Genomic DNA, 24,949 nt, shown 5'->3' with positions numbered 1-24,949 from the left:
GCCTCTGGTGAATTTAAAGGGAACTCCTTGTTTAATGGTAATATTTAGCAGGCTTTTCACTAAAGACTAAAAAAAATGCTTTTATTAATGTTTTTTTTTTCTAAAAACCTGGATTCTCCATTGCCAAATAGCAGTTTGCGGGAAGCTGTTTTGACTGGCATATCTGTTTGTGATATCATATCCTATGTGATGTCATTCATCCAAATGCTGTGTAATTTTGTGCAGTAAGAATATGCTATTTTGTACTTTGCATAGTTTGAGTGAAGTTTTGTACATGTACTGTTCTAGATGAATTATATTGTGGATATTTTGAGATTTGTGTATTTTAGCGTTGATGTTACATGTATATTCGTGAATATCACATCAGGCCATCAGATTAAAGGATGCAAACTTTGTTCACATCGCCAAGAAATTATGCCAGACTATCTTTTGTTTCTTGTTCTTGTTTCATTATGAAAATAGTTCTATTAGTTAAGACAATAGACCTTTTAGTTGCCCTAAATGTACATAAATTTCATCCATGACTAATTTAGCCATTTTTCCTGATTAAGAGAATTCTCTTGATTTGAGAAAGGTGTTTTGAGGTTTGCTTAGAGCATGGGATGATATTCTACTAGAAAGTTGTAATTTACAGCACCAAAACTAATATTTTGTGACATTTATTTGCCTCTATAATTAAATTTTTTGGTTATTTAGGGTATGTATCAGTAGACCAATTAGTTATGTAGTGATGGCAACACTAGGTGTAACCAAAGAAAGTATGGTACATGATTTCTGCACTGTCTATCTGCTCAGCAACTGCATTACGAGTGATTTTTTCCAGGCACAGTGATATGCAGCCATTGTGAATCACTGTTACTGTATTGTGCTGGGTTCATGAAGAGCAGCCATTAAGAACTGGCATTACTGTACGCATATATTTTAAACCACTGTTACGTTGAGCTTATGTCCATCAGTCAATATGAATGTTCTCTGAGTATACTCATGTCGGGAGCTACAAGTGGAAGAAACAACTGGCTTAATTCTGACACTGATTTTTCCACACAGAGCAAGGATCCACAATAACTATGGTGCATAATGGCTGCCTTAAGTGCATCCACAATAACCATGGTGCATAATGGCTGCTCTAAGTGCACACACAATAACCATGGGACATAATGGCTGCCGTAAGTGCACACACAATAACCATTGTGCATAATGGCTGCTCCAAGTGTATCCACAATAACCATGGTGCATAATGGCTGTACTATGTGCACACACAATAACAATAACAATGGTGCTTAATGGCTGCTCTAAGTGCATCCACAATAACCATTGTGCATAATGGCTGCTCTAAGTGCATCCACAATAACCATGGTGCATAATGACTGCTCTAAGTGCATCCACAATAACCATGAGGCATAATGGCTGCTCTAAGTGCATCCACAATAACCATGGTGCTTAATTGTTGCTCTAAGTGCATCCACAATAACCATGGTGCATAATGGCTGCTCTAAGTCCATCCACAATAACCATGGTGCATAATGGCTGCTTCAAGTCCATCCACAATAACCATGGTGCATAATGGCTGCTCTAAGTGCATCCACAATAACTATGGTGCATAATGGCTTTAAGTGCATCCACAATAACCATTGTGCATAATGGCTGCTCCAAGTGCATCCACAATAACCATGGTGCATAATGGCTGCTCTAAGTGCATCCACAATAACTATGGTGCATAATGGCTGCTCTAAGTGCATCCACAATAACCACTGTGCATAATGGCTGCTCTAAGTGCATCCACAATAACCATGGTGCATAATGGCTGCTCTAAGTGCATCCACAATAACCACTGTGCATAATGGCTGCTCTAAGTGCATCCACAATAACCATGGTGCATAATGGCTGCTCTAAGTGCATCCACAATAACCATGGTGCATAATGGCTGCTCTAAGTGCATCCACAATCACCATGGTGCATAATGGCTGCTCTAAGTGCATCCACAATCACCATGGTGCATAATGGCTGCTCTAAGTGCATCCACATGAGGCATAATGTGACTATGGTGCATAATGGCTGCTTCAAGTCCATCCACAATAACCATGGTGCATAATGGCTGCTCTAAGTCCATCCACAATAACCATGGTGCATAATGGCTGCTCCAAGTGCATCCACAATAACCATGGTGCATAATGGCTGCTCTAAGTCCATCCACAATAACCATGGTGCTTAATGGCTGCTCTAAGTGCATCCACAATAACTATGGTGCATAATGGCTTTAAGTGCATCCACAATAACCATGGTGCATAATGGCTCCTCTGAGTGCATCCACAATAACTATGGTGCATAATGGCTGCTCTAAGTCCATCCACAATAACCATGGTGCATAATGGCTGCTCTAAGTGCATCCACAATCACCATGGTGCATAATGGCTGCTCTAAGTGCATCCACAATAACCATGGTGCATAATGGCTGCTCTAAGTGCATCCACAATAACCATGGTGCATAATGGCTGCTCTAAGTGCATCCACAATCACCATGGTGCATAATGGCTGCTCTAAGTGCATCCACAATAACCATGGTGCATAATGGCTGCTTCAAGTCCATCCACAATAACCATGGTGCATAATGGCTGCTCTAAGTCCATCCACAATAACCATGGTGCTTAATGGCTGCTCTAAGTGCATCCACAATAACTATGGTGCATAATGGCTTTAAGTGCATCCACAATAACCATGGTGCATAATGGCTCCTCTGAGTGCATCCACAATAACTATGGTGCATAATGGCTGCTCTAAGTCCATCCACAATAACCATGGTGCATAATGGCTGCTCTAAGTCCATCCACAATAACCATTGTGCATAATGGCTGCTCCAAGTGCATCCACAATAACCATTGTGCATAATGGCTGCTCCAAGTGCATCCACAATAACCATGGTGCATAATGGCTGCTCTAAGTGCATCCACAATAACCATGGTGCATAATGGCTGCTCCAAGTGTATCCACAATAACCATGGTGCATAATGGCTGCTCTAAGTCCATCCACAATAACCATTGTGCATAATGGCTGCTCTAAGTCCATCCACAATAACCATGGTGCTTAATGGCTGCTCTAAGTGCATCCACAATAACCATGGTGCATAATGGCTGCTCTAAGTGCATCCACAATAACCATGGTGCATAATGGCTGCTCTAAGTCCATCCACAAAAACAGTGGTGCATAATGGCTGCTCCAAGTGCATCCACAAAAACAGTGGTGCATAATGGCTGCTCCAAGTGCACACACAATAACCATGGTGCATAATTGCTGCTCTAAGTGCATGCACAGTAACTATGGTGCATAATGGCTGCTCTAAGTGCACAAAACTCCACAATAATCGTGGTGCATCATGTCTAGCAATACCCAGATGTGTATGTGTACCCACATTAACACACCACCATGGCAACACTAACTGTACCCAGAGTAATATATTCGGGGTAGGCTATACTACATGTAAGTGGTGGGTTACAGCTCATGTTCATATTAAACTAATTGGTGTTTTATGCACAGCTGATCTTTTTTCTTACATGTATGTTTGTATATTTCATTTCATTGTTGTTTCAACACCATACTAAAGAATTTTTCACTTATATAACTGCTCTGTGTTAGTTCTATGGGTGGAGGAGACCAGAGTGCCTGGAGAAAAACCAGCAGGTACATTAGAATGCACCTATAGTCAAACTGGTATTTCCTCCATGGGCCTGCTCACAGTGACAGCCTCTGCAGCTATGATGTACATTGCCTACGTAAGCAATGTATCCATGGCAGTCATGATGAATATATTATTAATTTGGAGCCTCCTAGTGGCCTAGCACAGCGCCTCTCTAGAGGAGCCAAGACGATTGCTGTGAGTTCAAGACCAGTGCAAACTGGCTTTCTCTCTAGTTGTACATGAGAAGTTCTGCTTGCAACCTGCGGATGGTCGTGGGTCCCTCTGTTTTTCCCCTTTTTTCTCCCGCCTCTAATGCTGATTGTGTAGGTGAAATATTGTTGAGACCACTGTAAAACTCCAATCAAAAATAAATATACAAGTAATTTCATGACATTAGGATATTTAGAAAATAATCAATTACACAGTAACAAAAGACAGCACCAAAAATCACAAATATCCACATTATCAAAGAGTAAAAGGAAAATATAAACAATATCAACAAGTGATATTTTATTCCCTTTTTCCCATAAAACGTAACTGAGTAGATTGAAAGCATAAATCTTACAAATGCCTTACTTGCAAAACCATCATAAAGCTCTCTATTCTTAACAAAAACAAAATGAAGCTTCCAGAAAGAAAACTATTCATCTGGATAAAATTGGATTTTACCATGATCGGCTTACAACTTTAAAAAAAAAAGAAAAACAAAGCATTTGGTACAAAATGATCTAATACTGATTAGATAAAAGGTATCTTCTGATACAATCTGGTTTAGACTGCACATAAAACTGTGTTCTGTGAACTTTACTTTTAACTAAAACTAATAAATAAACCGCCTCTACTAGTTCTATCACTCTCAAAATGTAATCTTCACTGAATATACAGATAGCAAATAAAATTGATCTTGAAAGTGTACATCAAATTAAAAAGAATTAAGTCTTACGTATAAAATACTCAAATTGAGGTGCACCATAGTGGTCCAACATAGTACCGGCCAGGTTGACAAGTTCCGCAGTGGTAAGCTACATGCACACCACTAGCACACCATTAGCAGGCTAGCATTTCACTAGCTCCCATCTGCTGAAAGTTGAAAGTTACTGTAGACTAATGGTGTGGTGGTTAATGCTGGCCAGGCAACATTTATGTGTTCACTACCATCATAACAGCGAACAACATGCAGGCAACAATGATGGCTCAACAGGTTAAACTTCATGAGTCAGCAGTCTAAGACCTCTTTAGAAAAGAAGTTAAAAAAAGACCACTTAGTTGAATATTTCTAGAAGCAAAGATTAGTCTTTGTTTAAAACATCACAAAAGTAATTTACCACTTGTGAAGTTCTCAAACATAGTTACCAAGTCCCTCACTGAAACTCTCAAAAAGGCTGAGAATCCTGAATTAATGATCATTTGTTATTTTCTGTTTAATCATCTACTGAGATCCAAAACTGTCAATAAAATAAGTACAGCACATTCAATACTTTCAAACAGCTGCTATACCTCCTTGTTATAAAAGAATAAAATCTGAAAACTGACTCTACAAGCTGTCAGTCATTTGGCTTTGCTGATTTCTCCTGTTTGAAATACTGAGGGTTTTTTAAAATTCGCATACACTGGATAGAGATGAGACGTTGTTTGGCAGGCTCAAAGTTGGACTGGAGACCTAGCGTAGACTCGTAAAACATCGTAGCTTTATCCCACTGTGCCTGTAACATCGAGATAAAAAAATGTTCAAAGACAGGGGAACAAGAAGTCTTCAATGACCAAACAATGAAAATGAAATTCAAGGCTATTTGAGATCCAGAGCTCCCAGTCTAGCTAAGCAGTACAACATGCTATTTCTGGTATGGTGGACCACTCAAATATATTCTATATAAAATAAGGGATCAGTTAATGATATTGACTACCTGTATATCTCTCCCCCGACAAACTGTAGTCAAGAGTTGCTTTGTTTAGTTATTTTTGGATCTCCAAAACTAAAGTGAGGTGCACAAAAATATATTTGAAGCTTTCATGAAACTGTACATTTATTTGTAAAGTCTGACACCGTTAAGAAAATATTCCCCAACGAAGCTAGTTATGTACTTACCTTGGCCGCGTAGAGATTCGCCATTGTAAAATGTGTGACGACCAGTTTGTTGGCAATTTCTAAGGCCATGTTTGTCACAATGATAGCCTCATTCAGTCTGCCTGTCTTGTGTAGGACATTGGCCAGACTGATCAGGGCGATGTCCTGTCCATTAACAATAAAAATCTTCAGTTTTATCATCAGAATCCTAATAACATTTTATTTGATTGGTGTTTTACGCTGTACTCAAGAATATTTCACTTATACAATGACAGCCAGCACAATGACTGGTGTTTTATGCTGTACTCAGGAATATTTCACCATACAACGACAGCCAGCACAATGACTGGTGTTTTTCGCCGTACTCAAGAATATTTTACTTACACGAGAGCCAGCATTATGAGTGGTCTTAATGCCGGACTCAATAATATTTCACTTATACAATGACAGCCAGGGTTATGACTGGTGTTTTTCGCCATACATAAGTATACAGCAGCAGCCAGCATTATGGTGGGAGTAGAGCCTGAGGGAAACCCACAGCCATCGGCAGGTTGCTGCCACACCCTCAATCCTATTTCAGTGCCATGGACATACATGTATACGCATACGAATCTCAGCACTACTACAGTGTTTAATGCACCTGAAATGAATAAGCCAGATAAGGTAGCTGTTTCGAGTGGTGGATCAGTACGCATGCCCAGGATGGGGCACATGGCATTTTGTACCTAAACCAATGCTGGCTTGGGTGACGTAAAAGGACTCAGCTCAGTTCAACTTTATGATCAAGCACTGAACAAAGTTTCACAAGTTATGCACAGAATTTGTTTCATTATATGTCGCACTGCCATGGTAATGTTTCAACATGCACACAGTTCGGGCTGTAGTGAACAGTCAGGACTTGATCATTTGTTACGGCTTGTTACATATACCCTGAGTTCATGTGAAGCTGTAGTGAACAGTCAGGACTTGATCAATTGTTACAGCATGTTACATATACCCTGAGTTCATGTGAAGCTGTAGTGAACAGTCAGGACTTGATCAATTGTTATATTGTGTTACAAAACTTGTGTTCGTGTGAAGCTGTGTAGATGGGCTGTAGCGTACAGTTAGGACTTGATCAATTGTTATATTGTGTTACATACCTTGTGTTCATGTGGAGCTGTAGATGGGCTCTAGCATACAGTTAGGACTTGATCAATTGTTATACTGTGTTACAAAACTTGTGTTCATGTGGTGCTGAAGATGGGCTGTAGCGTACAGTCGGGACTTGATCAACTGTTATATTGTGTTACAAAACTTGTGTTCATGTGGAGCTGTATAGATGGGCTGTAGTGTACAGTCGGGACTTGATCAATTGTCATATTGTGTTACATACCTTGTGTTCGTGTGGAGCTGTGGAGATGGGCTTTAGTGTACAGTCAGGACTAGATCAATTGTTACAGTATGTTACATACCTTGTGTTCGTGTGGAGCTGTGGAGATGGGCTTTAAGTGTACAGTAAGGACTAGATCAATTGTTTCAGTATGTTACATACCTTGTGTTGGTGTGGAGCTGTGGAGTTGGCTTTGGTGTACAGTCAGGACTTGATCAATTGTTACAGTATGTTACATACCTTGTGTTGGTGTGGAGCTGTGGAGATGGCTTTGGTGTACAGTCAGGACTTGATCAATTGTTACAGTATGTTACATACCTTGTGTTCGTGTGGAGCTGTGGAGATGGCCACCCTCAGACAATCTACCGCTCGCCTTGCATCCCCTTCTATCCTCCAGTACAGAGCTGCCAGGTTAGCCAATACCCAGGAGTTAGCATTCTAAAACATAAACACCACCTATACTCTGGTTTTGTACTTAGGCCTATTCACTGTCAAGGGAATCAGGCCCTTTGACATTCACTCGCAGGTTATGGCAGTCTGGGTTATGGCAGTCAGGGTTATGGCATTCTGGGTTATGGTGGTTTGGGTTATGGCAGTCAGGGTTATAGTGGTTTGGGTTATGGCAGTCTGGGTTATGGTGGTTTGGGTTATGGCAGTCAGGGTTATGGCAGTCTGGGTTATGGCAGTCAGAGTTATGGTGGTTTGGGTTATGGCACTCAGGGTTTAATATGGCAGTCTGGGTTATGGCAGTCAGGGTTATGGTGGTTTGGGTTATGGCAGTCAGGGTTATGGCAGTCTGGGTTATGGTGGTTTGGGTTATGGCAGTCAGGGTTATAGTGGTTTGGGTTATGGCAGTCAGGGTTATGGCAGTCAAGGTTATGGTGGTTTGGGTTGTGGCAGTCTGTTTTATGGCAGTCTGGATTATGGCAGTCAGGGTTATGGTAGTTTGGGTTATGGCAGTCAGGGAAGGTCACAAACAAAATCACCTGTCCAAGAGCAAATTTACATGTAAAAATCTGGACACCAGTGATGGGAAGGCAGAGTGGGATACTAAGACCACGAAAGCTAGGGGCCTACATGTACGTGTAAACGGAATGAGCAGAAGACAGGATACTGTACCATGTATGAGCATGTTTCATGTACATGCAGACCTACTGGTCTGATAGATTAATTAACTCATTTTTAATGCTGTAATCAAGAATATCTCTAGGATGGAGGAAACTGGAGTGCTCAGAGTAAACTACTAGTCTTTGTCAACAACATACAATATAATTGGCAATGTTTTCTAAATGCCATGCACAGATCAGCCACACAAGAAGACATAAATAAAAAGATGGACATGTTCTTTATACTATAATAATTTCATTATAACTAGTTGTTGCAGGTTGAGTCAGCCTTACCTTTTTGATGGCATGTGATATCCTGGTGGCCATGACTTGGCCAGGTTGAGGCTCCCCACCCAGTCTCTGTAGCACCTGACAGCCAAAATAACGAGCGTTACATTTATTTATTTATCTGACTGGTATTTTATGTTGTACTCAAGAATATTTCACCTGCATTACGGTGGGAGGAAACCGGGAAGCCCACAATCATCTGCAAGTTGTACTGGCTGGAAAGGAAGCCAGCATGAGCTGGACTTGACTGCACAGTGACCACACCATACATACATTTGTTAGCCACATCTATGTTCATTATAACATGCTCATCTTTATAAAACTTTCGTTACATTAGTAAAAAATGAAGCCAAAGCCCAATTTATGAAACCATTAAACTTTTTTTGCTTTGGAAAATAAATCAACTGTTATTACTGGATGACTCAAGAAGAAAGGGAATCCTAAAACAAGTCTCTGAGAAAATCAGCCACTGCAGGTGCAATACTCCATTAAACAAGTCACTGTCCACATTGTGATGTCACATTATACTCACACCTCTGTCAGCCTTGTCTCAGGGGAATACTCTAATAGGTACCTGAACAAATCCTGAAAAGAAACACTGTACTCTCACCTCTGTCAGCCCATCACTTGAAGTCACACTGTGCTCTCACCTCAATCATCCCACAACCTGAAGTCACACTGTGCTCTCACCTCAATCATCCCACAACCTGAAGTCACACTGTGCTCTCACCTCAATCATCCCATAACCTGAAGTCACACTATGCTCTCAACTCAATCATCCCATAACCTGAAGTCACACTGTGCTCTCATCTCAATCATCCCATAACCTAAAGTCACACTGTGCTCTCACCTCCATAATCCCATAACCTGATGTCACACTATGCTCTCACCTCACTCAGCCTTGTCTCGGGGGAATACTCCAATAGGTACCTGTCCTAACCTGAAGTCACATTGTACTCTCACCTCAGGGAAATACTCTACAAAGGTGAGTGTCCATAACCTGAAGTTACACTGTACTCTCACCTCAAGGGAATACTCTAACAGGTGACTGACCATAACTTGAACTCACACTGTACTCTCACCTCAGCCAGCCCAGTCTCAGGGGAATACTCTAACAGGTGAGTTCCCACAACCTGAAGTCACACTGTACTATTGCCTCTGCCAGCCCAGTCTCATGGGAATACTCTAACGGATGAGTTCAAATAGCCTGAAGTCAAACTGTATTTTCACCTCAGGGGAATACTCCAACCGGTGAGTGCCCATAACCTGAAGTCACACTGTTCTCTCACCTCAGGGGAATACTCTAACAGGTGAGTTCCCACAGCCTGAAGTCACACTGTACTCTCTCACCTAAGGTAGGTCATAACCTGAAGTCACTCTGTACTCTTACCTCAGCCAACCCAGTCTCAGAAGAATACTCTAACAGGTTAATTCCCATAACCTGAAGTCACACTGTACTCTCACCTCAGTCAGACCAGTCTCAGGAGAATACTCTAACAGGTGAGTTCCCATAACCTGAAGTCACACTGTACTATTACCTCAGCCAGCCCAGTCTCAGGAGAATACTCTAACAGGTCAATTCCCATAACCTGAAGTCACACTGTACTCTCACCTCAGTCAGACCAGTCTCAGGGGAATACTCTAACAGATTGCTGTTGGCCACACCAGGTAGATGGTCTATTGAAGGCACACGCAGTACTCCAGTCTTACAAGATGGCTCCTCAAAATCCCTCTTCAGTACAGTGTCAAAGTCCAGGAAATCAGAAAGGCTGAAAGAAAAAGAAAATGAGAAAAGAGAAGTGAATTAACAATCTACCACCATAAAATACGTTTATTATTTTATCTGATTTTTTGATGACATATTCAAGAATTTTTTTCTTATACAATGGTGGTCAGTATTACATCATTTCTCAATCTTTTCACATATTTGCAAGGTTTTTATTCTGAAGGCGTTATTCTCTGTAGACTGATAAAATTACACTTGTGAAGACCTGAAATTGGCCAATCCAACCAATGTAGTTTAATCTCCAAAATCAACTAAAAATATACATAAATTGCACTGAAAGCTGCTATTTCATATGTGAAATGGTTGAGAAATTAAGGCACCACTGTAATACCTACCAGTTCATGTATTTTACACAATACATGTTCATTTAAACACATTTTATCTTGCTTAAAATATCTCACTTCAAAGAAAATGGGAGCCACCTTCCAATGTTTTTCAGGAACCTTCACCCATAAACCCTCTGTCAGCATTCAGGAAAAATAACAACAAATAAACCATCTGCAACACTAAATACCAACACTTAGTGAGAAAATTCTTGCAACACATCAAAATGCTACAGCTGAAGTGATGTACCTTTAAAAACTATTTGGCTGTAACATGGAATTGTGAAGTCTTACTGGATCTGGTATCTGAGCTCCTTCATTCACCTGGCAGCAAGAGGGAGCCAGGTGTTATAGAAAAAAGACAGTAAAGTCTTAGATGTGCTAGTAGATGAGAGATGTAACAAAGAGCCTGGTACTGGAGAAGAAACCTTGAACAGTCTATACAAGGACCTGTGCCTGACTTACTTTATCCATTTGATTATCGTGAGAGAGCCAGGTCCTGAAGAATGAGGACTATAAAGTCAAACAGGTGCTAGTAGACATGAGTTGTAACAAAGAGCCTGGTACTGGAGAAGAAAACTTGAGAAGTCTATCAAAGGACCTGTGCCTGACTTACTTTATCCATCTGATTATCATGAGAGCCAGGTCCTGAAGAATGAGGACTATAAAGTCAAACAGGCGCTAGTAGACATGAGTTGTAACAAAGAGCCTGGTACTGGAGAGCAAAACTTGAGAAGTCTATCAAAGGACCTGTGCCTGACTTACTTTATCCATCTGATTATCATGAGAGAGCCAGGTCCTGAAGAATGGGGACTATAAAGTCAAACAGGTGCTAGTAGACATGAGTTGTAACAAAGAGCCTGGTACTGGAGAGCAAAACTTGAGAAGTCTTTGAACAGGGACCAGTATCTGACTTACTTTATTTGTTTGGCTGTGACAGAGAGCCAGGTACTGGAGAAGAGAGTGAAGTCAATCAATGACAGTGTCTGACATTTCTCAAAGCTTGGCATGGCCAGGTGAAACCGATGCTTGATATGGATCCGGGTGTCTGCAAACATTGGAACAAAGCCACATGATTACTGATTACATTATCATCATAAAACATAACTATCAGCTGCTCTCCAACATCCATTTCAATACATGTACAATAATTTCTGACAACACAATACCTGGTCATGAACAGCTAGAGGGCTTTCAAGTTAAATATTTACATCATACAGCAGGCAATTTTTACTGCAAAACGTATATAAACAAGGCACTTGACTAAAGTGCTTGTGAGGCTTAAGATAAACTGTGCATGTAGGGCACCTTAAAAGAAAACCATTACATAGGAGAAGCACAGAAGGTAGACTCCATTATATTTTATCTCTCTATATACATCTTCTTCTAATATGGGGCTTGTTCTGCCTCAAGCAAGCCAGGCAGTTCAGCATAACCTTGCCTGCTGCACTTACTTGGAAGCTGTGTGTCAGGAATATCATGTGCAGTCCAGGAACGTTTCATCCCATCGTTAACCTCCGGTTGTTTGGGCTCGTTAGACTGGTCAGGTAATGGGCTTTCCTCCTGGGGTGTCTCGCGGGTGTTTCCGCTGGCTGCCTGTACCGCCGGCGTGTGAGTCTGCTCCGGGGCAGGGGCAGGAGAAGCAGACTCTTGGTAACAGTGGAAGTTGTTCAGGTTGAGAAGCTCACTTATTTCTTCCTGTATGTGTTCCAGTTCATCTTGCTGTAAACAGAATAACGTCACAATGTTATAACGCAACTAGAATATGCTTAATGTCACAATGTTATAACACAACTAGACTATGCTAAAGTGCAAATAACAACATGTAAGAACATACACATACATGTACTTTGTTTCTGCACTGATTACTTTACAGTAACATCCTCAAGTTGTATAGTACAGTACTGTATGTAGAACAAATGTGTCAGTCTGGGTGTTTTGTGTTAGAATAAAGCTTTAAATGACGTAAACTTACACGAGGCCTGATTTCAACCGTTACATGTGACCATTTGACCATTATCACCTGATCGTCACTGCTCTGGTTATGCTCTTCCTGCTGTAGTCTTTATTTGATCTTATATTTTACCTTCTACATAACACTGAACAACAATAATATAAAAGATCAACAGCTCAAAGTTTCACACTGAGGTCCAACTCATGTCTTTGTAATCCAATTACAGCTTTTGTCTTTTCATTGTAACTTTGTCTAGATATATGAACAGTTTTATGATGAGTATACATGTACATTATTAATATTAGCTGTGCATGTAATTGTCTTTACATCTAGGCAAAGCCATCAAAATTAGTTTTACCTAAATTAGCCTTAAATATTTTAGCACTTGTATCATCAACAAAAGATGATGATGGGTAGACATGTTACAAAGCATTAGTACATATATTTTTTTCTTCCTTTTTCAGTTTCATGGGCAGGCAGCGTCTGTACAAATTATGAGTGAATGAAAGACTACTGGTTATAAACACAACTTCAGCAATATTGCTGCCATATTGTGACCACAACATGTTCATACCAGGAGACACTAAATGGGTTTCCATGTGCTGTACAAGCTATGATCTAACTCATCAACCAATTCAACCGCCTCTGCAATCAATACTTTGAAACAATCTGAGAGAATTATGGGGGTGTAAAGCAATAATTCGCAGTTTTATAAAGCATGCAACTTTCATGACACAAACAGGTCATTTTTAGCATCATCTGCACAATAACTGTACCGTAAATCCCACTGAAAAAAAAGTGCTTTAGTGGTTGAAAAGGTTATGATTCACATTGACTACGACAAAAGACCCATTCTATTTAAAGAAGCATGGTATTACACGTCCACAGCAAACACATACGCATGAATTCATCTCTTCTCCAGTAAACATGTACAGTAGATAAACACAGGTCTCCTCATTAGCTGCTAAATGTTGGGTACATTATACTACAAGACTTTATCACATCTCTTATCACCACCACCAACAACAACAACAACACATCCATGTATAAATGCAGCCTTTAGGAAACCAGTTCTAGCCAGAGTTGATGACGTCTGTTAACTCGGTCAGAAGATAATATGTACATATTTCTTATTTCACAAAAAGCCAAACGTCATACACGTATGATCTTCCTGACGAACATACAATGGCATCAGGTTCAGTGGGTTAGCGCGCTAGCGCAGCGTAATGACCCAGGAGCCTCTCACCAATGCGGTCGCTGTGAGTTCAAGTCCAACTCATGCTGTCTTCCTCTCGGGCCATAAGTGGGAAGGTCTGACAGCAACCTGCGGATGGTCGTGGGTTTCCCCCGGGTTGTGCCCGGATTCCACCCACCATAATGCTGGCCGCCGTTGTATAAGTGAAATATTCTTGAGTATGGCGTAAAACACCAATGAAATAAATAAATAAATAAATAGAGCACGGGGTTTAACACCAATCAAATAAATAAATAAATAACAATGGCATCACATTATAACACTGCATGCACACTTTCAAAGGTTGAAAAGAAAAATAGGTACATTACCTCAAGAAACCCGCAGTCTAGTGTTCATTCCTAGCTGTCTTTACGATAACGATTTATCACAACGCAATACTCGTTTGTTAAAAGGGAAGATTGGTCAGCCTGGTTTTGGCCCGAATTATGATTGGCCAGGAAAAGGTAATTTACACAAAAGCTACTGACCAGTGGCAAATAATCTCCAACACAATACGTAAAGATTTTCTATTCACAAAAAAAAAAATGGAAATCAGCAACGGAACAGGTTGAGAAGCAAAAGAAACTTCATTTTAAACACACATGCAAAATAGAACTGAAACTCAGACCACCTTTGAAACACAACATTAAAAAGCAAAGTATGAATTTATACAATAAAGTCACGCTACAGCTATTGCATATGATCTAAAGCTATCTGAAAACAAAAACAAAATTGTTCCCATTGAATCTATACACATGTATATGATAAAAATACCCTGTGACTATTCACAATGTTCATTGTCAGTACACACCCATATAACATATACAGGGATGCAAATTCATATTCAAGATATGTGTACAAAACGAAAACAACACTGATAGGAGATATAATCTAGTCTGCTCTTAAAGCAAGCAATATTAAAGAGTAATGAATAGAGGTTGTATTGCATGTAACATGCCTCAAACACATCAGCAGAAATTGCAGTTCAGTCCAAACAAAATGTCAAGCTTCAGCAAATCATGTAGTCTGCCTAAGACAGATAAAACAGCAATATAAAATAACAACAGTGCAAAAGATATACATCATGCGAGTTTCCAGCCAGACTAAAAGTCCTTAGTGCTATGCCACTGGCTTACCACACACACAGTTCCAGAAATCCACCACCATTAACTGGGATGTCAGTCTATTGTTTGGTCATATTTTTTGGCTTTATGGGAATGTCTGTGGAGTCACTGCACCAATCCATGAGCAGGCTCATGACCTGCTACTCCCTAATAAAGAGTTTTGATCACTGGTGTTGTTTATAAAATGTTTGCAAACCACATGCAAGTGTTCAACTGTTCGTGTTTGAGGATATGGTCAATGTACCAAACACAAACTACAAATAGGCACATGGCTTACTACCGGCTTTAATAGCTTCTTTTAGACTCTTAACTTTTAGACTGGCTTGTTCTAAATGCTGATAGCAAATTAAGATTAACATGTTGTCAGTCAAACAAAGATAAGCGAGACATAAGGATGGTTCTTATTTTGCTTAGCAAGATACATGTACAGTATACATTGCAAGCATTAGTGTTATCCATAAACAGAATATACATGTAGCACTCACTGCACATACAGCTTGCACAGGTAAGAACAAGGAAACGACATCAGCACACACAATACTAAATTTGCTCACCAAATCTGTATCCCTTCTGATGCTCTCTGGGAGACGAGGGTGTGTAATTCTTACTGCACATCAGTGTCTTCTTCAATATGGCAGCAGTCTACTATATTCACACAGAATCCTTGGTACATGAAAATATATCTGCGACCATGAAACCTTAAGTGTTAGCGCTAGACTTGTGCTGTTTTAGTGGTCATCTTGGGGAGGTTATCCAGACACTTTTTGGTTGTCGGCACACCCAATCCCTTAGACCTATATAAGCAGACTTCTTTGGACTATAAATACTTTATTTTGGCATGTTATACAATCAAAGAAATCTGTTATGGCAAAAAAGCTAGAGCAGTTATTTCATTGCATAAGCTTGATATGTACATGTACTGTATGAACCTGAGCAATGTTGTGTGGGTGACTTAGAAATACACATGCTAGTACTGTATTTCATTTAATAATTTCTTATTTGTCACTAATTGGACTGTTGACTTAATAATATATGTTGATATAATTTTAATCTACAGTATACGTACATGTACGTTTCAGAGAATCTAGGGTCCAAGTCTACCATTTTTTAATTCAAAACAGCTTTCATTCAAAATTAGAACTGTATGACAGCCATAGACAGAACTAACATGGCTTTTGCATCAGCACAATTTCTTCTAAAGTCAGAGGGAATCAAAATTCACAGTAACGTATCAGAATGCACATGATATTCACATGTAGGAACTCTACATGATGGCAGCCATTTTAACCTGATAAATCTTATGGGCACACTCAGAAGGCTTTCCCTGTCTTTGCATTATTGCCTAATAATCTCTGACTGCTTTCACAAAATATCTTCTCTTTGTACATGTATATCACCAAATTCTGATTTATGTTCATTGTTGTCAGAAAGGTGCTTTGAACATATTTTGTTTGTCACAAGTTTTGCCCCCAAGTCTTTTGATTTTTGATGCCAATAAAAATATTCTTCCAAATACTATAAGCTGTCATATTTAAAGAGGTAATGAACATCTTTTTGACATGACAAAGTTGCCATGTACCTAAAACTCATTTTTTCTCCAAATGATGATGTACTGTATTAGCATAAAATATTTCAGATTTTCTTCTGTAGGTACAGGTAAGAGGGCGTTTTTACACAGGAAGAAATAATTCAACAAAACCTGTTCCTTCGTAAATTATCTTTTTATTAGCAACAGACACTTTTGGTCATTGCACTGGTGGAGTGACCCCTATTACAGAAGGTCAGATCTACAGCAAAGTCAGCTAATAGAACAGTTCAGTTCTGCTGGAGACATCGTCACTCACACAGACAAAGTCAACTGCGGAGACAAAGTCATTCGCTGACACACCATGTCAGGAAGATATCTAAACTTTGAGCAAAAATCATCGATGGGAAACAAAGAGTCAGATGGATCTGACTGGCACCTTTACAAATACACCCACAAAACGGGTCATAGACTTCGAAAATTCACACAACATACACCATAGCAGTGCTTGACAAATACGGCCAATAATAACAAAAATATAGAAGAAATTAGAAAACTAACATTTCAAAAAGACACAAGGTAAATACATACAAAATAATACGCAAAGTCCATAACAAATCAGTTAAAATATTAAATACGAAAACACATGATAGCCAGCACTGCACAGCAGCTGCCACTACCAGCTTATTTGGTGCACTATAAAGTACGTGTACACAGTCTTCCAGAAAAGTTTGTCCAAATTATCCTCACCTGGGATGTACAAGTAAATTATCAAGTCAAAAAGGCATAGCAACAAAAAGGCATAAGCTCAGACCATTGGCAATTTAATGGCATACAAAACAACATGGCTTAGAGGTACATGAGTACACTCAACATAACTATCAACCAATTCAGTCATCTAGTTCACTTTTCTGTGGCTGCATGGCTCTTGTTTATTTCTTTATTTGATTAAAAGTTTTACAATGACGGCAAACACTATGGTGGGAGGAAACCTGTCAGAGCCCTAGGGAAACCACAAGCATCTGCAGGTTGCTGGCGCTGCATAGCATTTGTTCAGATGTTAAGCTGCTCTACATGTACAGTTACAAAGTCTTAATGTAATACAAAGCCATTACGGCTATATACACACTATGTGCTATTTGGTAATACATAGGTTATTTCCCTTTTCAAGGATTTACCTCCCTTGACACTAAATATTAGTTCAATTGTCCTACCAGTGTGATGGAACGATAGTAATTAACTGTGACCAATCCGCCTGTGTAATTTCTTGTAAGGTTAATTACTTGTAGAATCATTACCAACTGCCTCTGTGCATGGGAAGGGGTGGGCGGGGTGGGGTGGTGGGTGTTGGAGAGGTGTAATACCTTGAAAAGGGAAGTAACCTAACTATTAGGAAAATGCAGAATTGTCAGCGTCAGTGTCGAATTATTTAGTTCTATGGAATTCTGAACTCACACTGTCTGATTTTAGAGAAATCCACTATAGGAAATTTTAATCTCTCCCTCGCCTGTCTGATTCTGGGAGGGTTGGGTTCAGTTCTATCAAATTATTCATATTAAGCTTTCACTGTGATTTTTGGAAGATCACATTTTGCAAGTTCTGAACTTTTAAGACAAGGAATTTCAGGGAGTTATGAAGATCTGAGCTGGCAATTTTATGTTCAGAAAGTTCAACTTCAAGGAATCTGAACAGAGATGTTCAATCTTATAGAGTTCAGATTTATAAAAATCCTGAATCATCCTGTTAAATTATAACAGATTTTAATACTTTCAGAAGTTTTTAATACCTCTCAGCATGATCTGATTTAGTTCAAAACTGTGAAAATAGTTCCAAAATAGTACATGTTAGATAATGTCAAATGGCACACATAATTCTGAGAACAAATGGCTGTACACTGACAGTAAGGAGATTATCAACGTAGTCATCATAGATATCTGTAGTCCTCCTATATGTGAGAATAGAGACTGAAGTGACATATGCCCGAGTTTCTTATGTTCTGATTAACAAATAAGGAAATCATCAATGCCGTAATGGGTAAAGAACCAAAAGAACATGCATTCTTCAACACAAAGAACACAACTTTTATACAAGCACAAGAAACACTTTAGTAAGTAACAATGTAAAATGAAACACTTGCATTTATGAAACAATGGCAGTTCTAAAAACTGCAAGGTATGAGCATCAGTATAAAAAAAAACTTTTGAGGACAGATTACATGCAGAAATTTGTTTCATCCATGAATTAAAAGACTTAATAAACATTAATTAACAGCACATGTAGTTAACAGCACATTAATGTGTATAAAGTCTGGTACAACCCTTGCTCGCTGTTGTTCATATATCACCAGCTGTAAACTTGTGATCAAATACCAAAGTAAGCCTCATCACATTTTGGAAAAGCATCTTGATTACAAGTTAATACATAATAAAATCTTGGCACAATTAAAAGAATTAGGGGAAGTTTTGGATACGGATCAAAATCTTCCTAAATTAAATTGTCCCTGCACCAAAAATGTTCCTACTGTATGTCAAATTGTCACCATATGTCAGAACATGCCTGTCTCAAATATCACATACAATTATACATGTATAAAGACTCAGGAAACTCATCTGACTTGCATCTATAAGGGTAGAGTTTTATCACTGGTCTCCAGAGAGTTGAAACCATTGTACACATGTACCATAGTGTGTTGTTGTTACTCAATGATGTGGTCAAAAATAATGGCTGATGCGCACTGGCTGCCAACATTCACAATTTATGCTTGTCTGCCTACTTCAAACTTAATTTCTTTGGTTACTTGAAACTTGACAAATCTCAACCAGTTGTTTTAAGATGATTTACAATCAAAAGTAATGACTGAAATGAAATGTACGCAATCAGGCCCTGTTCAAAATTATTCATCACAGATTAAATTTATTAAATTATTAAATTTGAATTAAAAACACCTGTATTTTCACAGTATTCTTATTTCATATATGTCTTTAGCTCCGAACATTTTAATTCAAGGACATTTGACATTGGTAAGTTCAACCTGTTCCCCACAGTTAAACAGTATTCACAGATGCGCATTTCTAAACTCTCAGTTAAACCCAGTTCCTTTAAAACCTTAGATTCACAATCTTGAGATAATGCACGATTATTTCCCTTTCGATAAGTTTAATTGTAACATACAGCTTGATTAAATTTAAAACGACCTGAACGCCACATGAAACAAAAGTCTTTGAATATTAGCTCCAATATTTAATAAAACAAATCTAGAAAATACAGGTTTAGAGTGAAAATGGTACTTGTGATTACTAAAACACAGGTGTCACTAACCGTCATGCTTCTGGATGCATAGATACACAGCAACAAGTTCAACTGGCAGATAACACAAGAGAAATAAATTAAACAGGTAAAGCACAGTACAGCTGGGGAAAGAGTGGAAAAGAAATTCAGTATACCCAATCCTTAGAAATGAGGTCGCTGCAATGGAGACAATTGAAAAAAAAAAACAAAATAAATAGAACAGCGTGTCAAAATGGTCATAGATTTGTAGGTACTGTTTTTCAATTTAGGTTCACAAATACAGTATAAGCCAGGTCATAAGTTTAAATCCTATGTTAGTAATTGCTTATTATAACCCTGTATGTAGGATGTAATCCTGGCCAGGATGAATGAAGGATAACTTATGGTAAGGTCCCAATATACTGACGGCAATGGCTGAATTACCCAACCATCCTACAGTCTATATATGCACATCCTACAGTCTATATACGTGCATCCTACATGTATGTGTATATCTAGATGTTCATAACAGACCTGCACATTTACACTACACATAAAACAAGACGGATCAGACCACCATAACAGACCATACTGAAGATGTCTGATGAAATAAAAATCATAAATGAACTGAACATGAAGATGCTCATCAAAACATTAAGGCGAGGTAAACTAGTATATAGCTTTGATACTTCATGAGTATTGTTCAACTATGACACAAATGTTAGCATGTGAAAGTCACCTGTTCCTCAGGTGCTGTGTCTATGAAACCTACCTGTCTGATTTTTATGGGTTTATGGATTTAATGTCGTCGTATCTCAATACTTCAATTTATCCCTTTAAAATGATGTCAAGGAAAACTGACATTTCATGATGATAAACTTGATTCTTAAACAATTTCAATACTATTTGACTTCTACAATTACATGTATCACTTGAACTAGGTGGTTAAGAAGACGGGATAACTGGTGAAGGGGACAAGACTACATATACTTGGTTGAGGAGGAGGGATATATGGTTAAGGAGGAGGGATATATGGTTAAAAAGAAGGGGATATCCCGTTAAAGAGAAGGGGATATACTCACATAGGTTTGGAATTCTTCCTGACTGCAGCCTGTAGAGCGAGACCCGTCGTTATAAATCATGCACTCATGAGCCTCCACCTGTATGTCATTGGGTGAGTCCACAAATATTAGTTTTTGGTGAAGAACCCCGTTCACATAGTCCAGCTTGATGTGGGGTTTTTGCGTGCCATGCTGCAAGACAAACACGTCAAACTATCACAAACTGTCTGTGTCCTACAAACTATCTAGTTCAACATGAAACTTGCTGTTTGGCAACCATGAAATCATTTATATTGTAATATAATAAATAAAGTCACACTAGACATGCACTGTAAGGAAGCATGTATTGTGATATGAAAATGTATAAATTTAAAAATGTGTACATTGTATATTCAATGTATATTGAAGTTTGTGAAATAATAAATTTAAGTTTTTAAAAAAAGATAATCAAATACAGTATACAGAGTTTAGTACTATATATTTCATTCTTCTAAGTTTTGTGCAAACTGTTCTGCTCTTTCTAGGAAATACACATGTAAACATAACAGGAATACAGTTTCTCTTTTCTCCCATGGTTTATAAAAGATCATCTAATTAACTACATATTCATATCTTTACTTTTCCCAAAAAAATAGGGCAGAAATGTAATTTTCAGTTTTCAGCACTACAAAATATCTGTCCTAAACATAGGATTTTTTTTTTTTTTTTGATTGGTGTTTTACGCCGTACTCAAGAATATTTCACTTATACGACGGCAGCCAGCATTATGGTGGGTGGAAACCGGGCAGAACCCGGGGGAAACCCACGACCATCCGCAGGTAGCTGACAGACCTTCCCACATACGGCCGGAGAGAAAGCCAGCATGAGCTGGACTTGAACTCACAGCGACCGCATTGGTGAGAGGCTCCTGGGTCATTACGCTGCGCTAGCGCGCTAACCAACTGAGGCACGGAGGCCCCCCTAAACATAGGAAGAATTACGTGTACATGTACCACAGAATACCACATAAGTGTTACATGTACTACAGATACAATGTAAGCATGATCAAAGCAAATATTTTAGACATTAAACTTTTGTTTATATCACAGTAAACTTGGTGTTTGTATGTCTGTAACTGATATCTGATGGATACGATTAGATTTTAATCTTCAAAGATTTTCCACTCAAAGATCAGCATAAAAAGCAAGGCAAAACATTTATAAAGAAATGTTCAGAATAGGTGTATAGAAGTGTTCAGAATAGGTTCATGGAAATCCTATAAATTCACAACAGGTGTATAGAAAAATACAAGACGTGTGGAAGTCTTCGCAACAGGTGAGACCATCTGTACCACTGAGATGTTACATTCACAGTATGTGCCTTTCTTAGCAGAGCTTTGAAAACACATGATCTTGTTTAGATAAGATTGGGGAAAGAACAATAAATAAGTTGTAGACTTCAATACATTTATATACAAGTCTGATGAAGGGCAAATACACACTATTGGAAATAACTAAATTATATTAGGGGGAAAAGTATACAAAGAAGAGGACATGGTTTTTGACCTGCCTCAAACAATTTTATGCAGTATTACAGACTATTATGGGAGGGCAATCATACGGACCAAGCACACAATATTGAGGATATATGTACTCAAGATTGGACAGCAGTATTCAAATACTTCACTGTCATGAGATAAGCTTTGAAAACAGATTACAACTCATCTCTATGTGCACAGCAGCCAACCAAACCAAACAAAAGTCAAACACAAAAATTTAGAGGTTCTGTACTAAAAAAACATTCTACAAAACAATAACCAAGTTATCAGCCTAAGCACTCACAACACAAAAATCACACCCCACGATGTAAGGGGAATGTGGGGAGAACTGTCCTACCATGCACTGAGCTGGGTGGAGAGATGTGGGTCTGATATAGTGCTGAGGGGGCATTACAATGTGCGCTATCATGCCAGTCATGGTCTTCATAGGTGCAACACACTGCAATAGAGGCAGCCAGTTAACAGTCTTCTACACTAAAACTGTCAAATCACCAACAAACTTCAGAAGGTCAGATCATTTTTACTGACACATTTTCACGGCCAGGTGAGACAGGTTGTAATTACATCAGCACCAGGTAATGACATAGGCATTTTGAGATGAACTGGAAAAAGGAGCAGTTTTTTGGTGCATCAATATGGACTTTAATATTGTTAACAGTGAAAGACTTTTCAAACATACATACAATATCCTTTTTGTCGCAGATGTATTAGCCTAACACAGCACACCTGTACCTGCACTAACTTCACCAAACAGGTTTCTACAGAGCAGTTGCCAGTATGATCAACCAACGAAAACCACATCACTATTATTCGCTAATATGGGCATGTGTCGTCATTATATCAACCTGTTAACATTTATCAGCTCAGAATCTGTCAGCCATGCCACTGTCAGTGTCATTAACAAAACAAGTTAAATTTAACAGCTGGGCAGAATCAATGTCACCACTTTGAACTGTTGGACAGAATAAATGCCACTGCTAACATTAACAGTTAAACAGAACCAGAGTCAACATAAAGAACTGAACTGAATCAGTGTCACCATTAACAGCTGAGCAGAATCAGTGTCACCAGTAACAGCTAAACAGAATCAGTGTAACCATTAACATTAAACAGAATCAGAGTCACTGTAAAGAGCTGAACAGAATCAGTGTCACCATTGACACCTGAACAGAATCAGTGTCATCATTAACAGCTGAACACAATCAATGTCACCGGTAACAGCTAAGCAGGATCAGTCACCATTAACAGCTGAGCAGAATCAGTGTCACCATTAACGGCTGAGCAGAATCAATGTCACCATAACAGCTGAACACAATCAGTGTCACCATTGACAGTTGAAAACAATCATTATTAGCTAAGCAGATCTAGGGTCAGCATCAGTGTCAGTTGATTCAACCATGCAGAACCACACTACAGGGACGCACACTGATAATGGTTATAATACAAAGACACGCCATATAATAAACATATCAGCTACAAATATGTAAACCGGTAGCCTCAGCTACAAAGCATTTTGAAAGGAAATGGGGTGTAAAATTTACAATCATGATAAACATCCATTCCACCTAACACAGGACTTTAAAGGAGATGGTGTTTTTCTCATTAACATTACTCTCAGTTCTTTCCTAAATGCCTTTTTGTACGGATAAAATGCTGGCAGATATACCGATAAATGTAATCACTGTAACTCTTCAACCTTTTAGCATGTTTTACAAGATGTTTATTCAAGCATATTCTGAAGGAATTATTCTCTGTTGACTGAAAAAATCATAATTTTTGTGAGCCCAGAAAACAACCAATCCAAACAATGTAGTTTTGTTTCCAAAACCAAATTAAAAATATGCATAAATTGCGATGAAAGTGGATCTTTCATATGCAAAAAGGTTCAGGAATTAGGGTGGGCACCATTTGTACTTGACCATGATCTTCAACCCTAGCAAAAATTTAATCTGCTGGTGGTGCTGATAGTATTGTAAAACCACATCATTTCCCAAAATACATGTAGTTATTAAGCTTATTAATAACTACATTAATGGTTAATCCAGAGGATAATTGTCCTTAATTATTAAATGCTGCTGAAAATGCACTGTAGAATGAAAGAAAACTCTGTTTATTCTGACACAGTCTAGGCCAGAGAATTTGAAGGTCATTTTGGCGATAAAATGTTAAGATATAACAGACATAATTAATGCTGCTTCTGTGCTTTAAATGACCATGGCAACAATAAATGTCCTAACAAAAAAAAAAAAAGGTTCAAAGTGAACAAAAAGTCCTGATTTGAATCCACCTGCCCTCTCTCTCAGGTGCAAGAAACTCTGATTGGTGGAGAGGAATACCTCACCTGTACTTTAAGCTGATTACACTCATCGCCATTACACAGCCCTTTCCTCTGGTATATCTCACTCACCTCGTCCAGTTTGCCAGCGAACTCCGCCGTGACTGAAAAACAACACATTCGAAAGTCAACATACATCATCAAGGTGTGAACATTGCCTCTTATTAAATAAACTTAGTCTTTATACTCCTGGTAGTTCACAATAAACATCAGAGCCATACAGTCTTTATACATGTTCCCCTGGTAGTTTACAGTAAACACTATAGGCTTACATTGTAGCTTTTTATACTCCTGGCAA

At 38.8% G+C, this 24,949-nt stretch overlaps 1 protein-coding gene across 2 annotated transcripts in view; it reads right to left on the bottom strand.

The window, feature by feature from the left end:
• Window positions 1-4,192: 4,192 nt before the first annotated feature.
• Window positions 4,193-24,949, bottom strand: part of LOC135469375 (tetratricopeptide repeat protein 17-like) — a 43,709-nt gene continuing 22,952 nt past the window's right edge. Inside the window, exons 19-27 of one of the 2 annotated variants that reach the window (XM_064748004.1) lie at window positions 24,658-24,755; window positions 20,801-20,971; window positions 12,069-12,336; window positions 11,533-11,662; window positions 10,118-10,274; window positions 8,512-8,586; window positions 7,430-7,549; window positions 5,761-5,904; window positions 4,193-5,377 (exon numbers count right to left, since the gene is read on the bottom strand). In XM_064748004.1, the coding sequence (XP_064604074.1) occupies window positions 5,219-5,377; window positions 5,761-5,904; window positions 7,430-7,549; window positions 8,512-8,586; window positions 10,118-10,274; window positions 11,533-11,662; window positions 12,069-12,336; window positions 20,801-20,971; window positions 24,658-24,755 (1,322 nt within the window). In that variant the 3' untranslated portion in view covers window positions 4,193-5,218. The remainder of the gene's footprint in view (window positions 5,378-5,760; window positions 5,905-7,429; window positions 7,550-8,511; window positions 8,587-10,117; window positions 10,275-11,532; window positions 11,663-12,068; window positions 12,337-20,800; window positions 20,972-24,657; window positions 24,756-24,949) is intronic. The other variant, XM_064748006.1, reaches the window with a different exon arrangement.

The sequence above is a fragment of the Liolophura sinensis genome, chromosome 6 (assembly GCF_032854445.1).
Source record: "Liolophura sinensis isolate JHLJ2023 chromosome 6, CUHK_Ljap_v2, whole genome shotgun sequence".
Classification (NCBI taxonomy): Eukaryota; Metazoa; Mollusca; class Polyplacophora; order Chitonida; family Chitonidae; genus Liolophura; species Liolophura sinensis.
The sequence above is the reverse complement of the archived record's forward strand: the minus strand, read 5'-3'. Positions and strand labels throughout refer to the sequence as shown.